We start from the raw sequence: 14,455 nt of genomic DNA, 5'->3' as shown, positions 1-14,455 counted from the left end.
GACCAGAAGGATAATGAACAAATAAGATCCTCACACGGAGGATGATTCACTGATCTTTTATCACATCAAAATAGGCATGGGTGTAGCACCAAAACATGTGCTGGGTTCACAACATATACTTGCATCAATATGACGGAATGCAGTAATGCACCTAGTTCAATTTATCACACGACCTGGCCCCTGGTATTACAATAAGTTGCATAAAACATTCTGACAAAGTTCAATCATGCAAGACCAAAGCAAGTTCTTACTCATGGGACAGGTGGACAAAGAATAACTATACGTCACCACCACATAAGAAGAAACTTAACATTGTGGGCTAACACAAAAAATATATTTCATCTTCTGTGAGATTGTGCAAAAAGAAACATTTGAAAATGAACAATTAAAAACAGTCAATTGAACAATACTATCTTTCTATTAAGTGGTTGTGCCAAAGTAACCAAAAATTACATGGATCCTAAAAACATTGAGCTGCTTCACAAATGAGAATCTTATTGTGCTTATTTGATAAAGAAAGGCTGTGTGGCCTGGACCCAACTTCATCAAAAGATGCTTGGACAGTGTTTTAAATACAGATTTTTTCACAAGGCTTTTGAAATATGCATGTTTGTATAGTTGTCTATTTTGGTTGTGAACTTGTATACGCGTTCCAGCAAAAGATATAGGATTTTTGAAGAGTAGCTCAAAAGTATTTTTACCCAAAAATATCTTCTCCAATAACTCTACTGAAAAATCTATTTAAATATTACTTTGTGAAACAGTTTGCAGCTCTATAGCATAACAAAAAAAAAAAAAAAAAAAAAAAAAAAAACATAGATCCATAAGGCAACCAAAGACAAGAGGAGACAATAACCCGAAGCATACAAGGCCAATCGGGATTACAAGCTACCAAAAATCTATCTCCACCACTCACTGAAATATCAAATCGGCAATTAAGTGGTCTTACTATAAGTAGTTCAAAACAAAACAATACATTAAACCCTAATGGTTGACTATAATTCACACTATTCATTGTCTAACTATTGGTATCCAATTGTTCGGATTTCCTATGACCTATCTGGTAACATATTTCAAATCCTTACAATTCGAAAGTTAATACAACCCCAGGTGCAGGACAAAACAAATCCTCAATTTGGTACAATTAGAAAATCCGCACGAATCATCCTTCAATCTATTCCCTAATTAAATTTTTTACAACATTCCCTAATTAAATACACACCAGTTAAGTTACAGAGGTCAATAAAGCCAAGGTAAATCCAATCTGTACACTTATTTACAATGAAGAAACCTTAAATCCAAGATTCATAATTGGTACACAAATTTTCCTAATATAGATTTGGCAATTTGCATGATTGCCCTTCGCTGGGGGTGGTCTTTAATTTTTTTTTCCCATTAAAACAGTGTCTTTAAATTTTTACCTAACTAAAAGTGTCTTTAATTTTTGACCTTCACTAAAAGTCCTGTGGTTTCGGGTTCGAACTCCCACTCAGTCAAAAATTAAAAAGAAATTCGCAAGGCATAAGTTGGGACTCCCAGGGCGCAACTTATGTCTTAAGGCATAAGTTGGGTGTCAAACTCTGCCTTAAGGCAAAAAAAAAGATGTTAGAATTTTGCAAGCATCTGCCTTAAGGCCTAACTTTTGGCAGAGGTTTGCCTAAAAGCCTAATTTTGGGTAAAAGTTTGCCTTAAGGCATATTCCAACTTCTGCCTTATGAATTCTAACTTCTGCCCTGCGAATCCTAACTTAAGCGTTGCGATTTTTTTTTTTTTTACCAGAGCCTGAGTTCGAATCCAGGACCTCTGGATGTTAAACGAAGGGAAAATATTAAAGACTACCAATTTGAGGGGCAAAAATTAAAGACCACCCCAAAAGAAGGGCAATCCGCGCGAAAAAAATGACAGACTAGAGTTACGATGTGGTACACATTAGATAATAAAAACGAGCCAATAATTGCATCTAGACGCTACAGAATAACTTCAGATATGACGTGTGAAGTCAGTCTTAACAACAAAACTTAACTTCGGACAAAATATTTATTATCTCTATTTTCCTATGGCTGAAATTCAGCATTGCTGCATGAAGTTCAAGAAAAAATGATCAAACCACAATCATATTTGCATGAACTTCAAGTGAAAATGCCACAACTTCAGACAAAGATGGTTGAAGTCATCCAAAAATAATTAAACTCCAGCCATACGTGGTTAAAGTTCATGCAAAAATAGACAAAAAGACTGAAGTCAGGGAAAAATGATTGAATAGTTAAACTTCAGTTATATGTGCTCTTGAACTTTAGGTAAAAATGCCTATAATTCCTTTGTATGAAACTTCAAACATTTTATCTAAAGTAGGCTTTGCCAAGACTAATTTCGGTCACCACATATTTGACATCCAAAATAAATTAGTACAAAAAAATTACAAAACTTAGGATATTACTTAAATAGTAGTTTGTATTTCACTAAGGTGGGAATGAGATGACGATCACGTCTCTTTTCTTTCACCAGAAGTTCATGGGGACACGGGTGAAAATGGTCCAGTTCTCACATGGGCCGAGGCCCCATTAGACATTTCTAAAAATATCAGAAACAACAACTCACGTTTCATCAGGTGATGTTTTCCTCTTACAAAAATATAAGAAACAAACATCCGAATAAATTGCCAGGGGCATTGAATCCCTAAATGTTTACTTTCACTTTTTGTTCTACTTTTGAATCAAAGTTGACTAGAGATATCTGCAAAAGATTTAACCTATCTACATATACTGATACTTGGATAAATTTACTGCATTACACTACGAATGTATCTTAACATTTTGTATGAAGTAATCTAGTAATCTGCTTTACTTCTCAGGTTACTGATTTCACCTTTCATGTATGATTACATCTAAATATCTTTTATTTAACCTTGTGGTGGCCGGGGGGGGTTAATCTTTCATACTATTACTGTATAAAAGTTCTCATTTGCAAATGTTTGGCAAAATACAACTCTATGACTGGACCAAAATGATGTAAAAAACAGTTTCATTCTGGTCTCTTGAGTTTTTCTTGAAACCAAATGCGGAACCACATGGTCCACATCCCCCGGCCCAATTCCAACATCATAGAATCACTGCTATGTTGCGGAACCAATATTAATATCAAACCAGACGGCAAAATGATTTAAGACCAGAGCTCATCCTTTATTTTCATTAAAAGATTTTCTTTACTAAAAACTATTTGTTCATACCAAATGAAGTCTCTAACTAGGCGCTTGGACATGAACCGAGTGATATTTGAAAAGACAAAAGGTCGTAACTGAGGTTAAGTTGAACAAGAGTACTGAAAGTTGAAGTTGTATTTGGATATATACATTTGACTTAAAAAAAAAAAAAAAATGGAAGATCTGCGACAAAAATTTCACCAGTTTTTCAAACGTGAAACAAAAAAGCTGTAGAAATTCACCACTTTGGATTGAAAAATTAACACAATGTATAACCCAACAGGTTTTGAAAAAAAGAAAGGGAAAAAAACATGTCCATCAGTCAATTTGCTGGCAAGCCATTTCCACAAGGTATATAAATCATATATAGTCATATCATACAACTATTATTTTATAGTAATCACAAAACATCTTCTCATACAAGAAAACATACAAAATGGCTTCTTCATTGTGTAATTTCAAGGAGCAGGACCTACGTGTACAAACATTTCAAGAACTTCACTACACAAAATAAAAAATAAGAACACATAGCTGCTAATGAACCAGAGAAATGGATTTTCTTGTATAACCTTTAGCCTCAACTGGCCAAAATAGGGGATTCCAAAGTGTGAAACACCTCAAGAAAGTTGCAATGAAGCAAATTATCTACAGTAATCAAGTCAACGTTTCCGTGCCTGTGGAATCTTTATTAATTGGCACAAAGCTGCACGCTTAATATCCGTTCTTTCCCTTAGAAGAAAAGAATCGGCTGAAACCACGTGATTGTTTTTCAGGCGTGGGGCCAGAAGATGACGAAGAGCCGGACTTAGTAGGCCTGTGTTTCGGAGACTTTGAGCCGATTGGTGATCTCAATGGATTGTTTACTTCAGTGTCTGAAGGACTATATGATACGCTATTATATATATCCACAGGGGACTCGCAAGTTGCTTTTACGGAACTAGCAGTGTCCATCTCAGCTAGATCATTGTCATGCAAGTTCATGCTAGTGGTTGTCGATTCTTCCCTAAAGCCTTCGCCTTTTGAATGTCTGTCGATGTATGGAGACCCCATAAATTCTGTCTGAGGAGGACGCAAAGAGTTCAACTGCTTCCCCAGGAGAAATATGGTTTCTTGACACTCAGCCAGCTTCTCTGCTGCAGCTGCTAACTCGTTCTCCTGGAGAAAATTAACAGATCATAAGATGTTAACACCAAATCTTTTATACCAACTTATTTCAGTTACTCATACATTTTCAACATAAAAGTTTGGTGAGACCTGAGAATTTATGTGGTAGTTTAATCTTATTATTGATCAGCTATTTTGCAATCTAAATGAAGCTTATTGAGACAATAAAGGGGTTCTGAAAAGTGAAACTGGCTAGCAGGGAAATTAGGACTTCGGATTCGATTGTACAAGCAGCTTATCTGTGTCTAAAAGAAAATTCTCCTTTTACTATTTAACAGAAAAAAGGATATCTGTAATTGTTCAAACAGAGTAGTCTTTCAATGCAAGGTGTATACATGTTTCCTTGAACTCTTGATCCGTATGCACGGTGAGACTTAAAAGTCATCTAGATATCATATTTTCTTAAATATGCTAATATTAAATGTTTGTTTTGTAAAAAAAATTCATATGCTTTAAATGTATTTTTCTCGATAACCGTGCTGTCCGGGCCAGGTTGCGCTCACCTCCACTAATTCCAAGGGATAGATAGCAAGCAACTTTGTCCACAAGGCTAGGATAGATGGGAAGAAATCACCTAGCATTTTTGTGTCCGCTGGATTTGAACGTAAGACCTCATAGCTAATGCATGTACAAAAGAATCCAATTTTGATCTTATCACGGAAACACAACTTAAAAAGATGGAGTGAAACGAAGAAAATCTATTAGCTAGCAGGGATAAGATGCCAAAGCATAGAGATAAACGCCTTTCCAATTTCAGTTGTATAGCATACCTACAACTTTTTCCCACTAAATGTAGTGCTGTAAACTACTGCTTAAAATACATAACATCAATGGATTGGATTAATCACTCATTAGGGAGCAAGTAAGCTACCTGGCTGTTCTTCACATCAAGATCATGAGCAGCACTCTCCATCCTGATTCAAACAGCAAATTAAATTAAACACAGTTAAGGTGCCACTTGTCCTAATCTTAAATCGACACATAAGTTGCAAGATTACTACAACTCTATGAATAAACACTTGTGAGTAAGAACCAGGAACAATAATCTTACAGGATGTTATCAAATTTTTTAACATGAAACAGTGCTAATGAACAGAGCGAAAACAAATTCTACTGGTGGCATCCTTTAAACTTCAAAGTAATATTAAATATTGGTGTTCACCAGGCATACCAAAGTCCGGATAATCCATTACCGTCTTTGAGCTCATTGACTAGCACATTAAGTAAATCAACCACTTAAATAAGAAGTGGGCAGCAAGCAGTCTAGTCCTACATCCTTTAAATGAAGATTCAGATTTTTTTAACAGTTTATGAAAAATCTTAATCAGGGTAAATTGAGGGTGAGAAATCATAAGACCCTGACATAGGATCAGCTATAAATTATTGAAATCACATAGAGACACGATGCATTTCCCTTTTCCATGTTACTCCCTCCTCTCCATTTTATGTAGGGTGTTGAGAGTACAATGGACAAACTACTACATGAATTCAATCACAGATCCGGCAAGCTTTTTTGATTTTTTTTTTTTTTTACATATTTATATGCTATATAAAAAGTACAATAAGTAATAAAAGTAAATAATTCTAAATATATATAAAAAAACTATTTGACGAAATTTTGGTCAAAGAAAAACCTCTTTGACTCTCCAATGAGTAGTAGTGCCACATAAAGTGGACCGTAGGGAGTACTTTCTTTTTCATTCAAAGATTAGGGGGTTTCAGCAAAATTCACCAATGCATGAAAACTTCAAGTACATGAGAGATCAGTAGCTAGTTTCTCACTAAAATAAATCCATTCGAAAGACAAAAGCACAATGTAATAACCACTAACCTTTGCAGTTGCTCTTCGAGATCGGTGCATCTAGCTAAAGCTTCCTCGTGACTCTTCTTTTCGTCTTGAAGCTCCTTATCAATACTTTCTATCTTTTCCTGAAGACGGTTGACTTCACTTTGCAACTCCACAGTCCGAGTTTCAAGTGAGTTATATGACTCTGCCATGCATTTGAGCTGAGTTTCAGCCAAACTGTTGGCCTTTTGAGCAGATACCAATTGTGACTTAACCTCTGCTAGAAGCTGCTCGGTTTCAGCCAATTGGGATTTAGTGCTTTCCAAGTGCTCAGCGTTTTTAGCAAGATCAAGTGCCAAATTCTCTTTCTCTAATTTCAATTGTTCAAACTCCTCCAACGAGCACTTCAACGAGGTCGATGTTGACTCTGAAGTCGGAACAAGATTTCCTTCATGAGGAATGTCTGGATCGGATGTGGAATCAGAAAAATGAGCGCAACCGTTTGCATATACCTCTTCTGCAGAGTGATGAAGAACTTTATTTTCTGGTAAAGCAACCTTGTCTATGCAATCAGAAGTGCTTATTTCTGTTTCTGAATTCTTGTAACCGAGGATATTGAAGTGTAGTTCGCTCGCATTACTCAGTACACGAGAGAGATCAAGGACAAAATTCACCATACTCAACCTGCTCGCTATTACTTCAACGTAAGTGGCAGAAAAATCATCTAATTTTTCATTGATTCCACTTCCATCAGGAGCTGTTCCTTGGATAGCCTTTGCTTCTTTGCCCAAAAAGAGCACAAAGTCATGAATTTTTGACATAGCATCTGCTAATTCTTTGCTAATGCCACTATCTTGTGAGACAGGAATGTCCTTTTCTAAGTTAGCCTCACCATCATCAAGAGAAGGCTGAGATTCGGTTGATTGTGGTATGGCGGCGTTGCGCATTTCCTGCACAATCTCTCTGAGATCCTCTTGAATTCTTTGAATGTCAACTTCCTTAGACAAAGACTCCAAAACTGATGAAATTCTTGATTGGAGCTTCATGATTATGGATGGACTGGAAAGAGGTTGATGATTCTGTGATGATATTTCCTCTTCGGGAGATGCTTGATTTCCTGATATACTTGTCTCGTTGTGTTGTTTCAGCTGAGAATATGCGGAGGTGTCAACTTTTGTAGTTTCGGGTTTTCCACTATTTGGAATATCTGGACTTGAAACTGCTCCATTTGTATCACTGGACTGATAAGCTAATTTCTCCATCTCCAAAAAGTCATCCATGAGATCCAGGTGACTTGCACTTTCAGATTTATGCGGACTGTCAAAGTTCTTTTCCTTCATTAATGCTGTCGTCCAAGAGCTAGCACAACTAACATTATCGTCATTTCCATCTTCAGACATGGAAGCCAATCTTGGAAGATGATTTGCTTCATGGCTAAAAGGCTTTTGTGGGCTTTTCTGTTCAACATTTGCTTGCAGCTGTGCTTCCAAATTTTGAAGCTTGCTAGCCGTCTTTGCGCAAATACTCCTCGAGGTCTGCAATTCGCTGTTCCGGTGTGCCAAAGCTTCTTTCAACATCTTTGTTTCCTCCTCCATTGCCAAAAGCCGTTCCGTTAGTAGCTCATTCTCTTTATGGAACTTCTGCACACTATCAAATGAAAAATCCGGCAAACTGGAAAACTGTGGACTAGAAGGCCTTGCTTGGGATTTCTTTACACGGCTGTCCCCATAATCTCGACCCAAACTCTCAACCTCAATCTTCATTTGGGCCAAGGCTGCGGGCCCAGGCAACTTCTTCCGGACAAGACCGCGTAATCTCTGACACTCAGCTTCCAATTTCGTGATTTTCTTTACTCCCTCCAGGTGTTGCTTGTTTGCTACTTCTGCAGACCGTACACTCATATTTTTCTCCTCATTACGAATTTCTAGCTCTTTTGCAGCAATATGGAGTTCATATTTCAGAGAATTTATTTCCTTTTCACATGACTCGATCTTGCTATTCAACATCTCTATTTCTCCTTCGGCTTGGGATTTTTCTTCGCTGAGCTGTATCACCATGCTAGAACGCTCCTGCAAAGACCTCGAGAGTGCAGAATTTTCTGCAGTGGACCTGAGTAACTGTTGGTCCAAGTTAGCTAACTTTGCTTCGAACTCGTGCTTCATTTTGTCAAACTGTTTGGTTTTACTCTGAATCACATCATGCAGCTTCTGTTCGTGCTCTTCTTTCAAATTTCGTATCTGCCTCATGCACTCCTTTAGGGCACCATCCAGATGTGCTGCCCGGTCTTCAGCAGTAAGCTTCAAAAGAGTGACCGATTCCAAGTGATTTTTCAGTGTCGCGGCTTCTGACTCAGCCTTCTCCCAACCTGTCCAGAGTGATGTCAATAAAAGAACTCAATACTACAATGTTTGGCCAAGCTTCTAAAATCGCCTTATTTTGAAAAGCGCCTTTTTTACACTTTTTGTCAGAAGTAGTTTGTGTTTGGCTAATCAATTTTAAAAGCACATTTGGAGGAGCAATTAGTGTTTGACCTAGCTTTTAAAAATTGCTTCTAGCGTATTTTCTCGAAAGTGCTTTACAAAAAAGCACTTTTAGGGAGAAGCTACTTTGTTTAGCTTCTCAAGAAGTAACAACTTTTGCTACTCAAAAACACCTTTCTTCCCTAAAAGCTTGGCCAAAACAACTCAACTTTGAAAAAGAAGCATTTTTTTCGAGAAAAAAATAACACTTTAGATCTTGGAGAAGCTTTGGCAAACAGGTAGCAACAGGAAAACTAAGTCACTAAGAAATATCACCTGAGACAGCTTCTTCAGCAACTTTAGCATGTTGTTTCACCAGGTTCTCCTTATTAGTCATTTCTAACTGTGCAGCAGACAACTTTTCATTCAAATCCTTGATTTCATCCTCTAAGCCGTTCACTTGTTCCTCGAAAGACTTAACTTGATCCTCCAGTCCAGTCAAATGTGAATATGATTCAACAGAAATTTGCACATATTTTGGTTTCTTGATTTCCTGTTTACTCTGAAATACAGTAGAAATCAAAAAATAAATCACCAAGACAAGACAAACTGAATGAAGCTTTCTCATAACGTATTATCGTAAAAGCAATTCGACGACTCATTTACCAAACTGAAAAATATGGCTTGGCCTTTGTAGCACCAATCAGATTGTAATGTAGAGAACAAAATTTCAGAACTAAATGAAAACTTATACAATTTGACAGGTTAAATATTTAAGACTAGCATCCACCAAATCCCAACTTAAAGCTATAAGCTTCAGAATTTAGATAAATATAGTTCTTTAAAGGTCAACATGAAAGCCTTGTTGTAGATGCAAATATATTGACAGATTGTCAAAGGATACAAATAAAGAATTACGGTAGACAATCTAATAGCTGTGGTGACCACGACGGATGTGAAAAAAAGGGAAATTTGTAGGTCAAGCAGAAAGAAGACACACAAAAAGAAAAAAGATATTGACTTTTACATATCCTTTCTAATTATAAAGATATGAACAAACACACCTGATCAACCTGAGATTCAGTTGTATTTGAAGGAGCAGATGCAGATGCTGATTCCACTATAAGAGCTGCTGCAGGTTTCTCACTTGCTGTCTTATCTGATGATTTCTTCTTCCAAGGCCAACTCCGACGATCCATTGTAGACTGTTGAACAAGGAAAATATTGGCTGATTTAGTTAATGAATTATGAAAGAAGGGGAAGGAGAACTGTCATAACTGAAAAAGCACAAAAAATGCATCACAATGCTTGACAGGTGCTACAACTGGAAATCACATTAGACCTCAAGCTTTAGTGGTGGTAAAGACATGATATCACCAACTAGCACGTAAATTTTAAAACACAAATCCTATGTTTCAAGAACAATATAAGCTATATTCAGAATTATTGTCCTAATTCACTGAAAAGAAGCAACATACAGGATTATTTCACCGCTACTAATTCAGAACACATTAGAAATGTTGCTATACCTGGCAAATTTTGGACTAACTTGCAAAGGGAACTCTATTAACTCGATGCATGAAACGACAATGACAAGAATTACGCAAAGAATTAAGCAAAAAAGAAACAAAACTGAGAAACGGCGCTAAAGTGCACTTCTAAGGTGGCGTAATCAGAGAAGAGGGAGCTGAGAAGGTAATTGATTTTTTTTACAAGCAAATAAACATAAAGGGAAAAACACGATAATACAAGAATCTAGCACCTGAGAGATTCCAAATAGCTAAAACCAACAGTTCAATGAGAAATTGAGAATCAAATCTATATACTAAGGAATATATTCACATCAAATGCTGGTGATTGCATTTCCAATTTTCCATAACAAAGACAATTATAAGGCACCAGCCTACCCCAGTAATAATTAACTAGGCAAACAGGGTAGTTAAAGACAATGACACACCACCATAAATAATATAAACTAAACACAGAATATCACATTCTCATATTTTAACAAGATGAATACCAAATCAAGAATAAATATTACAAAATCAGGCACCTCATCATCTGCATTGCTAAAAAAATGATCTTTTTTTTGTTAGAACCAACACACATTAACCCCTTCCTGTAAATAAAACTCACTACACAAAAGGCTCAAAACTCCAAGAACAGCAAAAATCACAAAAGAAAACTCAAATTGTTAGCACCAAAACCAAAAAAAAGTCACATACCCTGAGAAGCAAAGACATAGTACTATCTCTTTTTAGTTCAAAAACACCATAAAAATCAAATCTTGAAACAAATGAGCTCTCAATTTACAAGGAAAAAAGAATTACAATTTGTCTGCAGAACATAGAACCATAAAAGCAACTTCACCCAAAAATGATTATTGAAAAATGAAATTAAACCAAACTCCACCGACAGAAAATGAAGTAAATGACAAGTTCATATAAGCAAAAAAAGGAGAAAAAAGAGGAAAAGATTCAAATGGGAACAAAATTAAAGCAATCACAAAAAACCAAGCCAAACAAAAAAAAGAATATTTTTTTATACACCCCATTGACTCCATCATCATCTTCAAAGCAAAATGTAACTGAATAATAAAAATAAAAAAATCTACTCACCACTAGCAATGCAGCTCACAATAAACAACTATGACCCCAATTGATATTTAAGTTAAATGGTTAAGATCTAGTAAGTTTCATGTTAACAATTTGAGTTCTTGAAATATAAAGTTTGAGTCTTTTTTAGTCCCAATTTTAGAGAGAGAAAGAGAGAGGGAGTATTAGAGAGAGAAAATGATATCACTGGAGGTGTGAAGATGGTGGTACTGGTGGGGAAGGGGGGTTAAAAAAAAAAATCAACATTAGGTGTCACTTAAAAGGCAAGACGTTGGAAAGAGCCAAAAACATTCAGGTTTTTTAAAACAAAATAAAAAGGAAAGTTGTAAAGTTCAATAAATGAAAATACAGTACCCAAAATATTGTAGTAGTATTATTATTATCTCCGGCTATTTTATGTCTGAGGTAGAAATCTGGATAGGATTAAATTAAATACTGACTGAAAAGACAAATCTACCCTGGAAGGTATAGGTAAACTCCCTAAATCTTTGGATTATTTTGTTTCTGTATAGATTAGATTTTTGAACTTATTAAGCTATTCTAACTTCAAACATTAATTTTATATTTTTAAACTAGCTTTCAACTAGTGTATTACATCTTGTGGGGTAAATATTTATTTGCACTCGATTTTCACCGAATCAAAAAATATAAGAAAAGATCTTTTTGTACACATATTTATCAATTAAATATGATTAAGTGATATACATTTTGATATTGAATCTAAATATTAAATATATAGTAGTATTTATTTATTAAAGATATCATCTCTAAATCGTGACACTTAAAAATTAGAATCTTTATCAGCATTTAATTGCATATAATTTATCTTCTCTTTTTGACCTTTTAAGTTACACTAACTTTAAATATTGTTTCAATAGTTAGTCTAACCCATTTTTTGTCCGTTTCGACATAGTCGAATGAACAAAACTTAGATAAAAATATAAAAAATTATTTATTTAGGGTGTATCGGAAATAAATTTTTTACTTTCACAAAGTATGAATAAGGTTGCATACACATCACCCTCCTCAAAAGCACTTATGGAATTACACTGAGTGTGTTATAACTTTAGACGTGAGGCGAATTATGCAAAATTCATTATATATATATATATAAAATTTTATAATAAATATAATAGTATCACGTAAAATGAAAAGTAGCCGGAATGTTTCTAAGACAGGCTTGTGGCAGAAGCAAGGGGAGCGTCGGGGGTTTAAGAGATAAATAGGAAATGACACACTAACTGTAGTCCAGCTCATAACTTGGGTGCTCTGTCTATCCCCAGATACCTGCTACTACTATTCAACCATGCCCATAATTTTATTTATTCATTTATATTCAATTCACTCAAAATAAATGGATAAGTTGCACATTTGATTCCTTAGTTGTTGCAATTATTTTGAATTTGATAGTTGTAATATCTTAGTATCTTACTAAAGATTATCTAATGTTTAATGTAGTTATGTACGACTATTTCGTTTGCTTAAACAATAAATCTTCATAACATGAACCAGTTGTTAAAACATTTGAATATTTGTTTCTATATTACAGGAACTTATTAGTGTTCCTAATTAAAGATAAAGACTTGCTTAATCTGATGAAATTAATTAGGAGATTATTTCTTAACTGCATATTCTAGGTTTCTTTCATTAATTTTCCTTGTTTGAAAGAGTAATATTCCTTCAAAAGGGATTAATGTAAAACGGAAAAAATTATTCCTTTCATGCTCACACACACATCACAGCTGTTTATCTCAAGAAATATCTGTTGAAATTAATAAATATAAGATCATACCACTTATTGGATTCCTTTTTAATCTAACTTTATTCTCTTAATTATACTTTTGACTTGTGTATCTGCTAGAGCCTATAAACTAGCTAGCTAATTAGCTAATATAATTCCAAATTGAAGGAATTTCTCTTAGTATATTAATTTTGGAAAAGTCTAGTTAACTACCTGCATTATTATCAAAATCGACAAACCAAAAAAAAAAAAAAAAAAAAAAAGGAGAAACTTTCATAAAATTGAAATTTTTACATGCCAATGCTATAGAACCCTCTTCCATAATCTTCTGATCAGTTTGAAGTAATCACTGCTTATTTATTTTCGTACATATTATTCTGTCTCTACTACCCTTTTCTTATCTATTATATTAAAATACGGTTTTTTTTATCTCAATTTTCCGAATGCAGCAAACATAAAGTTTAAAACTAAAAAAGTTGATATATACCATACAGGACTTAAAAGATCATGTGTAATCTGCAATCAGTATCACACATATATAAAGTTCATTATAAGTCAAAAGTGTTACAGTAATTAGAGAGTGTAATCAAATCCGTGACGTCAATGTCCTTCCCAAGCAATCTCAGTAAATCATTATCTCAGTAAACCTAATGATTTGACAGTCCCATTAGTTTATTATCTATAAAACTTAATGCTAGTATTTCACTGCTATTTTGTAATAAGAACGCCAGTAGTAGTAATAACGTTTTAAAAGGGACTGCAAAAAGTATATAACTACTGTTTGATTTGCTTCCCAAATTGTATCTTGGCTTATTAATTATGTTGTAAATTTTCTTAACTAGTCCCGGAGCAGTTGCTTTATTAATAGCGCATTTAAACATAACTAGGAAATAAATGAAACCACAAGAATTAATAGCCAATTTGTAATGCTCCAACACACTGATAATTTGTTTGCAATACCTTATTAAAGCCTTACCATGTAAAATAAACGCCTTAATTGCCAACACATTAATACTAAGATGTTGTTTGTTATTGATATTCAATCATAATCTTGGTGGTTTAACATTGCTTTTCTCATCATATATTTGTGTTTCACAAGCAATGCCGTTACTGCGTTAAAGTTTTTTAAAGGAAATTAAAAAATTACAAGAGAAGTTTATACCTTTTTTTCCTTTTCAAAATAGAAATAACGCTTTCAAATAACTAGGAAAAGGTGGAAAAGGGAATATCATTACCATTTTTGGGGTGTAAATTAGATTTGAGGAAATCTAGGGCGTAATAAAGGAGACATATCTGTCGTTTTCAAGTAATTAAAAGGGTCATTTTCGACCACTTGAGAAAAATGAAAGTTAAAGGCATCAAAATAGCAAAACATGTGCATTGGATACAGTACACAAAAGCCACTTCCACATGAGTGCAAATTGATCTTCTATGGAAAAAAGTGAAATGTGGTCCTTCTTTTTAAGCATTTATTTAGGCCATAAATTATCT

General features: G+C 34.7%; 1 protein-coding gene across 3 annotated transcripts; it reads right to left on the bottom strand.

Moving 5' to 3' along the window:
* Positions 1-3,525: 3,525 nt before the first annotated feature.
* Positions 3,526-11,456, bottom strand: LOC132628102 (filament-like plant protein 4). 3 transcript variants are annotated; one of them, XM_060343819.1, is made up of 6 exons: positions 11,227-11,456; positions 9,673-9,813; positions 8,945-9,170; positions 6,195-8,514; positions 5,235-5,277; positions 3,526-4,354 (listed from the first exon to the last, which is right to left on the bottom strand). In XM_060343819.1, the coding sequence occupies exons 2-6, from the start codon at positions 9,805-9,807 to the stop codon at positions 3,911-3,913; spliced, it is 3,168 nt and encodes a 1,055-aa protein (XP_060199802.1). In that variant the 5' UTR covers positions 9,808-9,813; positions 11,227-11,456; the 3' UTR covers positions 3,526-3,910. The 3 variants fall into 3 exon arrangements, with proteins under 3 accessions (XP_060199802.1, XP_060199803.1, XP_060199801.1); XM_060343820.1 differs by lacking the exon at positions 11,227-11,456 and adding an exon at positions 10,138-10,272; XM_060343818.1 differs by lacking the exon at positions 11,227-11,456 and having other exon boundaries at positions 9,682-9,813.
* Positions 11,457-14,455: the final 2,999 nt, after the last annotated feature.

This window comes from Lycium barbarum, chromosome 2, assembly GCF_019175385.1.
Source record: "Lycium barbarum isolate Lr01 chromosome 2, ASM1917538v2, whole genome shotgun sequence".
NCBI classification, from domain to species: domain Eukaryota; kingdom Viridiplantae; phylum Streptophyta; class Magnoliopsida; order Solanales; family Solanaceae; genus Lycium; species Lycium barbarum.
The sequence above is the reverse complement of the archived record's forward strand: the minus strand, read 5'-3'. Positions and strand labels throughout refer to the sequence as shown.